The sequence below is a fragment of the Rhinatrema bivittatum genome, chromosome 2 (assembly GCF_901001135.1).
Source record: "Rhinatrema bivittatum chromosome 2, aRhiBiv1.1, whole genome shotgun sequence".
Classification (NCBI taxonomy): domain Eukaryota; kingdom Metazoa; phylum Chordata; class Amphibia; order Gymnophiona; family Rhinatrematidae; genus Rhinatrema; species Rhinatrema bivittatum.
Window position 1 is genome coordinate 176025271 of NC_042616.1, and position 14608 is coordinate 176039878.

Sequence of the window (14608 nt, forward strand, 5' to 3'; positions counted from 1 at the left end):
TAAAGAGGTGTTCAGTGATCCCAATGAGATTTAGCAGGTCCCTTCCAGTTCCAGTGGATGATAACCTTCAGCATTTTTACTGGGAGTGGATGTTGGACCAGTGGGTCCAAGATGTTGTGCACAATGGATATTTCCTGGAGGTTGGTGATGCCTTTAAGATTTCTCCTGCATGTCTGTCAACAAGAGAAAAATGGTGAGAGCTAACATGATAACTTTAGATTGGAAACTATGATTCTGGTCCCCGTCCGATGCCCAGGGAAAATACTTGATTTATGGTGTAGTCCCAAAGAAGGGATGGGTTATTTTACCATATTTTGAACCTGAAGGGATCAATAATTGCCTCTGGGTTCTCTGTTTCAGAATGGAGACTCTTCATGCTTTTAAAGTGGCAGTAAAAAGAGAAGAGTTCGTTTTATCCCTGGACCTGGCAGAGGTCTAGTTTCATATTTATTTTCCCATTTGGGAAGATCAGAGATCTCTCAAATTTTGTGTCCTAGAACATTTCCAGTTAAAGCCTCTGCTGTTCTGACACACTATGGCCCCAAGGACTTTCGCCAAGATCATAGTTGTAGTCATGTATGGTGCATCTCTACCTAGATGATTGACTCATCAGGGCCAAATGATTCCAAGACAAACAATTGGCATCTGCCACAATTGTCCAGGCCTTGTAATGCTTATGATGGGTGATAAACTATTCAAAGAGCAGGCTGAGACCCTCCCAGTCCTTAGAGTTCTTAGTTGCCCAGTTCAGTACTAAAATAGGGCAAGTCTTCCTAACCCACCCCCCCCCAAAAAAAAAAAAAAAGGTTGACAACTGTTGCTCCAGTGGGTGGAGCAGAATTTGGCTCATCTTTATTGGTACACATCACGAGAATCAACAATGTCCGGGCTGAATTTTTACCCAGAAACATTCAGGTTCCTGGGGAGTGGGATCTCAACTTGGAGAGTTTCCATTAAATATTAGACCAGTGGGGCACTCTCTGGATCTGATGACAACTAGTAGAATTCCAAATTCTACAGTTTCTTCAGTCATCGGAATAGATCCCTTGATTCTGCTAAGGTAAAAAGACAAGCTGCTTTATGTATTCCTTCCTTGGACTCTTATAAGTAGGACTGTGAAAAGACTAGAGAACCACTCCTCCACAATAATACTAGTAGTTAATCTCATAATCCCTTTCAAAACACCACTCGACACTGCCAGCACTGTTCCAGTGTTTCGTTAGTAGTATACTCATTAATCTAGCACTTATAATGCATGACACTAGATGAAGATATAGACACAATAGGCATCTCAGAGACCCGGTGGAAGGAGGATGGCCAATGGGACGTTGATACCAGGGAACCAATTATAACAAGATTGGGCAGATCAAATTGGTGGAGGGGTGGCACTATATGTTAAAGAAGGTATAGAGTCAAGCAGGATAATAGTCCTATGGAAAACAGACTGCACTGTGGGATCTTTATGGATTGGTAAGAGTGGCTGGTGGGAGGTATACTTCATCCATCTGACTAGAATGAACAGTGAAATGGAATTGACAGTGAAATTGGTAGCAGAAATTAGAAAGGCAAATAAAATAGTCAACCCAATAGAAATGGGAGATTTCAATTATCCCAGCATTGTCTGGATAAATGACTCATCAGGACATGCTAGGGAGGTAGTTTCTAGATGTCGTAACTGACTGTCCTGGAACCGAGATCTAGTTGTCAATGGAATGCATGACCTGCTACAAGAGGTACTGGTGGTGGGGCCACTTAGCATTAGTGGTCATAATGCAGTCAGGTTTGACATAATCACTGGAAGGAAGACATTATATAAAACTAATTTACAAGCATCTAATTTTAAAAAGGGAAGGGTTTGAACTTGCATGGATTTCCAAAAGCATTCAAATAAAATTTCAGGAAAAAATTCTACTAGCATTTTTAGCAGCTGTGAATGCGTAGGGTAGATTTGGTGGAGTAATTTTCAAAACTGACGTGTACGTGCAAATCTGCTTTGGAAATTGGTGTAATCTGTGAGATTATTTACCAGCTAGCTTGCGCACGATGTTGCAAAATTACCCCCTCAGTGTTTGGAAGGTACAAAGAGAATGTGTTTGAATTCAGAGAATGCAACAGCAGGATCACAGAACTGTAAAACAGAGCCATCTTAAATTGATCTTTGTTTTCTGTGCTAGAACTCACTACTGTATATTGTTTTCTTTCCTAATCTGAAAATAAAAATTATGAATTGTTAGGCAACACCCCCTCTTTAATTAGGTTGCACAGCTAGACAGATTAAATTTACAGCCTGCTGCAGTGCAGTACTTCTCCAGGCCTTCTGCTGTGTGATGGGGAACCCTGTACACTAGGCTGTGCAGGCTTTTAAGCGCTGGATCACTTGTCTTAGTTCAGTTATTTAATTTTGTGCTTTCTAATTTTAGTTGCAGATCAAACATGCCGTTACAGAAGCTGAGATACAGAAGCTGAAGACAAAGGTACGTGTCTGTAATAGTATTGATTTCCTTATGTCCTGACTGAAAAAGACCTGCTCCTATACTTTGAAAAATGTGTACAGTATCTTTAAAAAAAAAGAAAGTGTTTTCTTAAGCTAAAGTAGACTGAGAAGAGTCATTTGACTGTTTTATTATTATTTTTTTGGGGGGGGGGAGGGGAAGGGGTTATGGTGAGATGCTAACCACAGGTAGTGAAGGTATGGGCAAATAAAAAATCTTCAAGACATACATCCCTTATAAAATATAAGAGTTTGACCCCAGACATTTCAGTTTATACAGCTTTAGTGAATATTATTGATTAGTTCAGTGGGCTGTGTGGCTTCTCTTCTAGAATTCCCGGAGCCACCTCTGTGACGTTCTACACACTCAAAGAGATATCTATATATCTATATCTATATCTATATCTATATATATATATATATATATATATATATATATATATATATCTATATCCAATTAACTCTGCTGCTTTATTCATTTTTTCGTTGCTCTTTCAAGTGGGTAAACAGATGTAAATCTTTTTTAGTGTTTGCTATTATACACAGCAGAACATTAATTATGTGGCTTACACACTAAACAAGGGAACAAGGAAAATGAACGTTATAAACCATACCGATAATAAAAATAGAATTAAGAGTATGAAGTAGTTAATTGATCTACTTAGCCATCACTGTGAGGCACTCAGTTCTAGTGTCATAGTTTGGATAATTTTGGCAGCGGGGTTCAAAGGCACTAAAAATTATTTCCATAAAAATGTTTGAACGTAGAGTAAAAAAAAAAAAAAAGGGTCATCTTCAAATAGTCTAAAGTCTGCAGATGGTTTATATTCAAGCCCGAATATTCGTGGGCATTAGGGGCTTATAAAAATTCGAGAGCATGTGGAACTTTGTGCATGGACAAGTCTGTGTATAAATACTGATGCCATTCGAGCTCTGCCCCCGGATTGCCTGTTTAATGTGCGTACAAAAGTAGGTGTGAAATTGTGTTGCGTGGGCACTCTCACAGGCAGACCTCCCGGGGGCTATTTTCAACAAGCCCCTTCCGCCTGTAAAACTGGGCTCCTTCCCCAGGAAAAAAGTAATTCAGAGAATATCTATGAAAAGATAATTATCTATTTTGACTTCTCACCCACCGAACCTTTGGAAAATGCTGCCAGTGGGATATTAAAAATAAATAAATCACATAATGATTCCAAATTAATACAATGAAAGTAAATCAGGCAGGATTTACAAGAGGGTCCGTAGTACAGAGACGTATTAGTTTCTGTATGTGATGATATGTACCACTGTTGAGATAGGAGCCAGGAGATACTGCTGATTGTTAGATTTATCATCTTTTGATTTGGTGGATCATAATATGCAGAAGAGAAATGCTATGCTGAGGTTATCGGATGTTTTGGGTTGGTTACATCTTTTTTTCTTTTTTTTTTTGAGTAGTACTTTTAAAGTCCTTGTAGATGGAAATTATTGCACCCCAGTTTTGATGAAATGTGAGGTTCCACAGGCAAAGCCATTATCCCCTCTCCTATTTAATATTTTTTTTTACAACCATTGGTAATGTTTCTTTATTCTCTTCAGTTGTAGGTGTATATATATATATATATATATATATATATACACACACACACATACACACTGATGATGTTCAGATTGTGGTTCCATTAAGCAAGAATAGAATAGGGGATGTGGTGGAATTAGAATCTAAATTGGAAATTATGTCAAAGTGGCTTTTTCAAAGTCAATTGAAGTTAAATGTTAAGAAGACAGAGCTTTTTGGAATAGGTGGAAATAAAATGGATTTTTCACCAGTGACTAAGATGATTGATTTGGATAAGGTAACTTCAGTGGGAGAGGGCCATGACTTAGGAGTAAAGCTAAATTCAAAATTTCTAATGGAATCCCAGATATTTCATGGTATATACTATAGGTTGAAGAAAGTAAAAAGACTTTGGCCATTTCTACAGATGGCTATGTTTAAGATAGTGATTCAAGCCCTGAGTATGTTCCAGATAAACTATTATAATGGCCTCTATGTGGGCCTTCAGGATAGACCTATTAGTAAGCTTTAGGTGGTACAACATATGATGGTCCCTTAGTGATGGGAGTATTCTGTACAATACCAATTAGATTGCATTTCTTTAAGCTACATTGGATGCCCATAAACAAATGTACCCAATTTAAGATCTTAATATTGACTTTTTGGATATTGAGAGGAAAGGGGCCCCAGAGTATTTACTGAAGAAATTGAATTGGTAGGTGCCCACGTGACCATTGCGATCGAGCCAGGGAGCATTGTAGGTGGTGCCCAGTTTTAAAGATTAAAGGCATCCCCAATTACGAGCAAGAGGCTTTTCAACTTTTTCCCCAGTATTGTTGAACTTTCTACAAGTAGAGATCAGAATGGAGCAAAATTATGACTTTCTGCAAGAAAATCATTTTCACAGATATAAAGACTTTTTACTGGGTTGTTAAGCTGAGGAGTGATGGATTGAAATAAGATATGATGGTATTGTCATAATTGTGTAACCATGTGTTACGTATTTTTAGTCTGTTATGCCGCCTTGGGCGTTTTAATTAAATTGGGGAGGCAGGTTATAAATGTGTTAAATAAAATAATAAAATAAGTAGTAAGCAAAAAGAGTATTAATGTAAGTAGTCATGATCCTTGCTTCCCCTTCCCTCTGCCTTAATGCAAAAAAAAAATCACATTTGATACTTTCAGGTTAATTTTCAAAAGAAAATGTAATTTTCAAAAGCCTACTTACCCCCATTAAGTGCACTTGATGTGGACAAAATCTGTTGACAATTTAATAGCATATATTGTAGCAGTATATGCTATTGAATTGTCAGTAGGTTTTAGCCATGGTAAGTGCACCTAACGCAGGTAATATGTTACATTTACATTTTCCTTTAAAGATTACCTTGTTCATGTGGAATTAACTTAGGCAACGGTTTTATCCATATCAGGTTATCACATAAAATCACCCCAAGCTAAGTTCTGTCCTGTTTGGCTGCCAGCCATAACCAAGCTAGGTAGCCTGCTTCACCATCCAAGCCTGGGCTGGTCTTTCCAGCAGGGCCAGCTTTATTGCCCTGGATGAAAATGGTGGATAAAGCCCACCCCCAACTGTGTAAGTGTGTGTGTGTGTGTGAGAAAGAGAGCCCAGCTCTGTTCACACACTTACACATATTCATTCTCTCATACATGTTCAAAGACACACATGGCTGTAACACACACATGAATATAGGCTCTCACACAGGCCTACAACCAGGTTCACTTTCTCTCATACCCACACACTTTCTGAATCCTCCTCCCCCTTTCTTCGAGCCTTGGCAGGATGGACCCACCAGCCTCTCTTCGGGCTGCAGTGGGATGGGGTCTGCCCCCGCCGCCCCGTCTGCACAGGTTGGGTGGTACTAACAGTACCACGAACCGAGCTGGGGTCCTTTCCTAGCATTGCAGCAGGCACATGTGCTGTGCAGTTCTTTGAGGCTGCCAATGCCCCACCTGCCTACTGAGCTGTGCAGCACCACCACTCCCACAAGCTAAAGCCCCAGTGCACACTTCCCTTAATAAGGAGAGAGTCCCCTGCCTTTGCCAGGATAAGAGGTATTGCCCTTCCTCTCTCCCTCACCCCACTTCAATTGAAGCTGCTCTAGATAGCTGCTGTTCCCTATCTTTTGAACTTTTGGCTCAGATGTCCCCATTATCATATAGAGTTTGAAGAAAACCTTCCACCAGGCATCGTGACAATAACGATGAATTTCAAAGAGGGAAACTTGAGTTATGATCCAGGAGCCGGAGACTGCCTCCTGTTGCAGTCTCTCTGCTTTCTGCCCTTCCCACTCTCCATTCCCACAATACTCTGGGCTTAGTGCTGAGGAATGCAAAATCTTCCCGCCGATGCCTCCAGACAAAGCAGGGGAGAGAGGAGGAGATTGCTGGGCACTCCACCCAAGTTACTTACGCTCCTGTGCATAAAACCAGGGCCCTCTTAATTCTCCCTTATTTTTTGCCCTAGAATTTTGTTTTCAGCATTGAACATTCAAATCCCATTTCTGCTGCATATTATCCAGAGAGTGATGTAAAAACATGGCTCTACCACTGGAAGTTACTTTGTGAAAATGAAGTGTATCAGTTTGATGTGATTGCATCTTGTATGATTCCCAAATCATTCCTGCGTAGACCGTAGCTATGTTTTCACACTCATGATTACTGTTGATTGATGCTGAATTTTTCAGCTCAGGCTTTGTACTGTCTGTGCAGGACATCAGAAGACAATACCCAAACTTGAGCTTGGCAGTAGTCGTTTTACTATGCAGTAGTTAAGTTAGAAAATAACTGACTAACTTAATTTGGATAACTAGGCAGATCTGGTGAAGAAGCCACAAAGCATGCACAAAGCATAAAACTTAATCTCTCATTTTCCCAAAATGACTTTTAGCCCTGACGAGAAGCTTTAGGGATGTGTCTGAATTAGAAACTGGATTTATGATCCTCATCAGGCATTCAAAGTTGGGGCTAGGCTCCATGGCAGTCTTGTGCATTGCCTTGTGGGAGACCTGGGTTCAATTCCTGAGTCCTAACTTCTGCTGTGGCAAATAAGAAGCCATAGTCATAGCCCCTTAGGGGCAGGGCCGGTGCAAAGGTCTGTAACACCCTAGGCAAACCAATGTAATACTGCCCCCCACACCCCCAAACCCGCTCTGAGATGAATGTGCCCCTCTGACAGTGGTAGATATCTAGAGTTATGGTCTCCCTCTTACAGTTCTCTCTCTCTCTCCATACACCATGTCACACAAACCTAGCGAGTGCTCTCGCTCTCTTCATGCACCATGTCACACAAACCTAGCGAGTGCTCTCGCTCTCTTCATGCACCATGTCACACAAACCTAGCAAGTGCTCTCTCTCTCTCTCTTCATACACCATGTCACACAAACCTAGCGAGTGCTCTCTCTCTCTCTCTTCATACACCATGTCACACAAACCTAGCGAGTGCTCTCTCTCTCTCTTCATACACCATGTCACACAAACCTAGCGAGTGCTCTCGCTCTCTTCATGCACCATGTCACACAAACCTAGCGAGTGCTCTCTCTCTCTCTTCATACACCATGTCACACAAACCTAGTGAGTGCTCTCTCTCTCTCTCTCTCTCTCTTCATACACCGTCACACAAACCTAGCAAGTGCTCCGCAACTGTCACCCCTCCTTTGACATTTTGAAAATGGCTCCCTCGTGTACCCAGTTGGCACCCTGCCCATTGATGCCATCCTAGGCAACTGCCTCGTCCGGCCTATTGTTCACACCGGCCCTGGTTAGGGGAGGGGAACTCTCAGCCATTGCACATTGGCAACACCTAGAGCCACACTCGGGGTGTAAGCTTACCATCTTCCAGAGGAAGCTGTGGCCTGTAGCTCCTCACCATATACTGTCACTGCAGTGGCTGGGACAGTGTGGGACTTATCAAAATAGAGTAAAAACCTCAAGAGATTACATGATACTATAATCCAGCAGACAACATTTCCAATTGAACTGGAAGCCCAAAGAGGCAAGAGGGAAAAAACTGTTGAGCCCAAAACCTTCATGCTTGGTGCTTTTATTGTGCTTAAATATCCGGTGAGCTGTGATATCCTCTAACTACTTCTTCCAGCTCACTGTTAGTTTTGACAGTGTTTCAGGCCATCTGGTGCTGCTTTTAACTATCAGCATTTCAGTAGCATGCCCTGAGTTGGGATTTTTTTTTATTGTTTTGGCTTGTCGCTTTTTTCTGCCCCTTTGAGCTTCCTGTCAGAATCTGCCTGTCTTGAGCTAGGATACCACGAACCTTTATTCGCAGCCAGGGAAGGGGGGATTTCTTACTTTTTAACACCCCTTGCCCCGCCCCCTCTCCCCCAATCCTGTCTAATCCAGTCATCTTGGATTGAGGCTTCTTCTGGAGCCCATTATGCGTGCACTGAGAGTCTGGCCACAGGGTGCCACAGCTGTGCCATGGTTGAGATTCCTCCCCAGTGGGAGCTGGGAGCATCCACATCTGTGGCCCAGCCCGAGGAACCAGCAGCGGGCTCAGAAATTGAACCCAGATCTACCACGTGGCAGGGGCATAACACTAGACCTGCCTCTTGATTTGGAGGGTTTTTGGCCACCTGTGGTTTGTGGTTATTTTCAAACCAGTCTGACGATTCGTAGACTGCTAGTACTTGAACAGTGAGGTAGCTAAGTCATTCAGAGTGAATGGCTCCAAATAAATAAACACAAGAGCATAAAGACCGACGATCAAGAGAGCAAATTAGTTAAAAATGAGTTAAATTTATGCTTTAACTTGTGCAATGTAACAGCATGAAGCAGCGTTATTAAACAGATTGCAGCTTACAGCAGACCATGACTAAATGTGAGAACCCTTACAGTTCAAACTGTGATTTGTCTTTTGTTGGTGAGAATAAGGATTTGCTCCCCTGCCCTCCCTCTTCTCTTCCCCCTCTGTCCCCACTCACTCCTTTACCCAGAGTCGTCCTGTCACAAGGGCTGGGCCTTCCCCTTCTCATACAAATGTCCATCCATTGCAATTTGTGTCTGTCCTCGCTGTGCCCACCTCCACAGCCCCTGCCACAGTGAGCATTACCTCCACACCTTGCTCAAATCCCACCTCGACCGAAGGACAGGAGACATAAATCGATCCCCCAACAGGGCGTTGTGCCAAATCTTCTGCTGCTTCTCGAAATCAACTTTTGCAGAACTTGGCCTTTGTTATAGTAATGAATGGAATAAATGTATTTCATAGGCTTTGCCTCCTATAATGTGACATTTCTAATAATTGCTATGTTCAGAAGTAAACTATATCCCACCATGTACTGTATGGTATATCAAAAGGCGTATGGTAGAGTACCTTATATAACACACAGAATTTTAGCTATAATTCAGTTTTTAAATTCTTAATGTTTCCCTATGAATGCAAGGTTTGCCCTGGAAGCTGCCGTGTTTAGAAGTGTGATGTCACACACTCTTACATGTGCTGCATGATCCCATCAGGTATAAATGTCTCCTGGATTATATTCAGTAACATTTGTGAAACAAGGTATTTCCAGGTTTGTACCAATTGGCAAGATTGCTAGACTTCAAACTGTTTAGAATGCAATCTAAAATAAGCAATTATCTGATCTGTACAATAAATGGTGATGGATAATATTGCAGGAAAAACTTAATTAAAAATGGAGAGCCAAACGCATGCAGTCAGTTTACTGGGTAAAATGAAGTTGTGATTTGGTTGAAAGAAATGCCCATTTGTCCACACATTTTCTTATTTTCATTTAGATGAATGCATCTTCCATTCATGTTTTGGTTTTTTTTTAATTGAATTTGTCTCTGTACTGAAAGAAAACTGATGATCTGCAGAAGTTTTATTAGGATGCTGCTCATTAAACTTAAAACATGATTCACCAGTTCCATAGTTCTTCAATTGTTGAACAGTGTTTGTGACTGGTTGGCTTGGATACAACATACTTTAGCGAGTAGCTTTTCATCTGCTTTTATTGGGATTTTTTTTTTTATTTTTGAAGGAAGGGGAGAGTAATCAATATTACTAAGAATATAAATCGAAGATGTTTTGTTTTTTATGGTTTTGTTCTTTCTGTTTATGGAATTTACAATTGACTCATGTTCTTTGCCTCAACCGCTCATAGGACAGACAGATTATAGATAAAGGCAATTTGATTTCATTTTGATAATTTAAGGATACTAAACATTATTTATTTAAGCAGTAGCCAGTTAGGTTTTCTTTGTAATGATTTCATGCAGTAGCTATAGGGTACACTGGAGGCTTTTTGATATTTAAAAAAGTGCCTGTGAATGCTTTTCTCATGAATGGTATTTTTCTTATGCACAAACGAGAAGACTGCCTTTAGGACGCAGAGTTCATTCTTAAATTATGCCTAGTAATTATGGTTTTAGTGTTGGGTAGTGCTGAGAGAGTACGGCACAGTATGAGGTAAAAGAGGGAAATCACTACAGGGATGCAGTGATTGTTTATGAAAGGCCATGCAGTAAATTAGGTAATTCAGCAATTCAGTACCCACTAGAATAAGCAAAATTATAAATATCCATTTTGCTTTTTATGGTATCTCTGAGGCAAAAGATCTGCTTTTGAGTTGTTGAAAGCACCTCTTACCATTTGCCACATGTTACGGTCAAAGTAAATGCTTCGCTTCTGATGTGCACCTGAAAGCTGTGTTAAGCCCCAGAGATGCCCGAGTTATGGAAACAGAATGAGTTGGGGAAGAATTACCATAGGCCAAACTATTATCAACTCTCTGTGTCTCTAAGGGCAGCAAAAACATGAGAGAAAATCCCTTCAGGAAAAAAGCAGAAGGTAGGCTCTGGATTAAAAGGAACAGGGTCTATCAAGAGGTAAACCTGATAGCTTGAGGAGCATTGATAGAATTCCTGCTTTGAAAATGAAAAATCTGAATGGACCTTATGAAAGATGGATTTATCTAATTTGCTCTTTCCTAGCTGCAAGCTGCGGAAAATGAAAAAGTGAAGTGGGATCTCGAGAAGACCCAACTTCAGCAAAACATTGAAGAAAACAAGGAAAGGATGCTGAAGCTGGAGAGCCACTGGATCGAGGCACAGTCCCTGTGCCACACCGTAAATGAACACCTCAAAGAGACACAGAGCCAGTATCAGGCCTTGGAAAAGAAGTACAACAAAGCAAAGAAACTCATCAAGGACTTTCAGCAAAAGTAAGCAGCTGCGGCATTACATCGGAAAGTCCTAACAATCGGGCCGATACAGTAGCGCACTGTTAACCCGTGTTTGGATGCGCGTTTTCGATGCGCTAGCTTTACCCCTTATTCACTAAGGGGTAATAGCACATCGAAAACACGCGGCCAACCCCTCTGAAACTAATAGGGCCAGCAACATGCAAATGCATGTTGCTGGCCCTATTAGTTATTCCCGCGCGATTCAGTAAGTAAAATGTGCAGCCAAGCCGCACATTTTACTTTCAGAAATTAGCACCTACCCAAAGGTAGGTGTTAATTTCTGCCGGCACTGGGAAAGTGTACAGAAAAGCAGTAAAAACTGATTTTCTGTGCACCCTCCGACTTAATATCATGGCGATATTGTCGGAGGTCCCAAAAGTAAAAAATAATTTTAAAAAAAAAAAAGTTAAAATCCAGCCTGCAGCTCATGGGTTGAAAACCGGACGCTCAATTTTGCCGGCGTCCGGTTTCCGAACCCGTGGCTGTCAGCGGGTTTGAGAACAGACGCCAGCAAAATTGAGCGGCGGCTGTCAAACTCACTAACAGCCACCGCTCCTGTCAAAAAAAAGAGGTGCTAGGGACACGCTAGTGTCCCTAGCGCCTCTTTTTACCGCGGGCCCTCATTTGAATACTAAATCACGCGCACAGGAGAGTGGCCTGTGCGCACGCCAGGAGAACAGGCGCTCGCCCGCTCTCCCGCAACTTTTACTATATCAGCCCGATGGTATGGGATTGCAGTCTTCTGGCATCATTGCTTTGGAATATGGTCTGTAGAAGACCATACCATGGCAGGGTCTCAAAGATAAATCACATCATTTATTTTCTCATCATCAAAATCTGTTTTGCTTTTTTTTTTTTTTTTTACTTCGGTCTCTATAACTTTAACATAGCCAGTTGATCTTAAATCATGAAGAAATATTCATGTACATTGAAATGTCAGGAGATTAATGTGTAGGCTTTTGTGCTACCGATTTTCATGACCTTGATTTTAGACATACTAACGTATGATGGGACTTAGTCACATGATCATTAGAGGCCTTTGTATGGATTAACTACTTCCTCCCTGTTTACTTCATGTTTTGTGTTGTAATAGTAGGACATTTATTAAATAATTTATTTAAAATACTTATATTCCACCTATAGCAGATTTTCCAGTCAGCTAACATTTTTTTAATGTAATCATGTCAGAAAGGAGGATATGAAACATTTGAATATTTGATTCTTTATCATCACAATTCTATGTGCTTATTTTATTTATTTATTTATTTTTAAAGAGAACTCGAATTTATCAAACGACAGGAAGCTGAAAGGAAAAAAATTGAAGATTTGGAGAAACTTCATTTTGCAGAAGTTCAGAGTCTACAAGCTCGTGTAAGCAATGTTAACGCGGTATGATTAGAGATGTGGATAATTACTGTAGGTCTGAAAGTTCTTTTAGAGGGTGATTTTCAAACAGACCCCCTCAGACGTTACCTCTGCATGCACATCGTGCATGTTTTCAAAGCGAACTATTGCACACACATTCGCTTTGAAAATCCTTAGGGAATTGGTGGGGTACATGCAGAAATCAGCTTGCACAAAATTTACACTTGCTTCAGGTAGGTGATAATTTGCACACACAGCTTTTAAAATCACAAACTGTGTTTGTGACTACAGACAGACGATCCAGGGTGAAGGGGTGGAGTTGGCACATAAACACAGTTTGTGATTTTAAAAACTGCGCGCAAATTACCACACAGAAGTTAGACCCTGCTTGGAGCAGATGTGTAAAAGGTGCAAAACCATGAGGTGTTTATTCTTTTATGTGCACTGAGCCTGGGTCAATTTTAGAATGCCCATGTATGTGCATCAAACTGGTTTCTTCTCCACAAGACATGGAATCAGGCCCCTTGTTCCTATCTTTATATCTTTTAGATTAGGGACCTGGAAGCTGAAGTAGTTCGGCTGCTGAAACAGAATGGGAGTCAAGTTAACAATAACAACAATATCTTGGAAGGCCGAACATCTCTCGGAGAAGTCTCAAGAGGAGTTCGAACAGAGAACATGGACACCAAGCAAATGACTTACCTGGATGGCTTAACTGAAGGTTTGTTGAACCAAGCCCCTAAACCTTGTAATTCTGTGAATAACGGAAGTAAACAAAAGAATAGTCCAATGCTGTTTGTGACTTGTGAGAGCTATAAAAAGAATCAGTGTTTTCCTTCTGAAAAGAATGTTATTTTATTGTGGGCTCATAAAGACATTGTATAGAGACTTTGTACAATACATAATTGGATGATTTTAAATTGTAATAACTATGTGCGACAAATACCAGAAACCACACTTGTGGGTCTTTTAATGTTTTGCAGTTATTTCTTCACTATTAGGCTATTGATATGGACTAGATATACACAACTGACTTTCTTCATGAAACTTGCTAACCGGATGTTGATTGTGAAGACAAAATTTATTGATAAACTTTCTTCTTATATTTTCATACAAACAGCAAAAATCTCAGCTGACATAACATCTGTAAATCCAGAAAACTCTAATAGCTGATCACAAATTTTATTATAATACTAGGAAGCTATAATATTTCCCAATCCCAGGAGAGATGAGTGGTGTATCTCCCCTTTCTCAGAGGACAAGCAGGATGGTAGTCCTCGCACATGGGTGACAACATCAGATGGAGCCTGATGCGGAAAACTTATGTCAAAGTTTCTAGAAACTGTCCACGCATCCACGTGGGATTCCTCTTCTTTCTCTTTTTTTCCATGGAACTGTAAGCCTTGTGGTTTAATTGAACTCTAAACATTTTAGCTTTTGTGGTTTTTTTGCAATTTTTTTCCCATCAATCTGTTGCCAGGTCCCTCTCGGTGCCTCCTCATAGTGCCCCCCATTCAGGGTTTTCAGCGTTCAGTTAAGTTTCTTTTTGTGGCCAGTACCTCCCCACCCCCCGTGGAGCCAGTGCCCGTCTTCCATCGACACTTGCCACCAACGTTCTGTTTTTTCCCTGTTTGTTTTGCCCCATCAGGGCTGCATCTAGTTAACGTCACTTTCCCCAGTGCCCGAGGACCATGTACATCACCGATCCTCATGATGTTTGCATGGCTAGAGGCTTCGGATCTCAGACCAGAGGTATAGGAAAGAATTGATTGTGTGTCATGCACAGGAAATAATCTCTTCGGAGATAGGGTAAATGATGCTGTGGCCCAACTCTGGGACCATCATGAAACCCTCCAAGAGGGTGGGGATTCTACTCCAGGTACTTCCGGATTCCAAAGAAAACAAGAAGATTCTGTCCCATCCTAGACCTGTGGCCCTTGAACAGGTTTCTAAAAAGAGAAAAGTTCAAAATGGTTTCCCTGAACACCTTGATCC

General features: G+C 41.0%; 1 protein-coding gene across 10 annotated transcripts in view; it reads left to right on the forward strand.

Annotated features, from left to right (window-relative positions):
- Positions 1-14608, forward strand: part of PPP1R9A (protein phosphatase 1 regulatory subunit 9A) — a 541608-nt gene that overhangs the window by 397779 nt on the left and 129221 nt on the right. For all 10 annotated transcript variants that reach the window (XM_029588910.1, XM_029588913.1, XM_029588912.1 and 7 more), the window contains 4 exons: positions 2421-2474; positions 10998-11227; positions 12523-12619; positions 13163-13334. In XM_029588910.1, coding sequence (XP_029444770.1) covers positions 2421-2474; positions 10998-11227; positions 12523-12619; positions 13163-13334 — 553 coding nt within the window. The remainder of the gene's footprint in view (positions 1-2420; positions 2475-10997; positions 11228-12522; positions 12620-13162; positions 13335-14608) is intronic.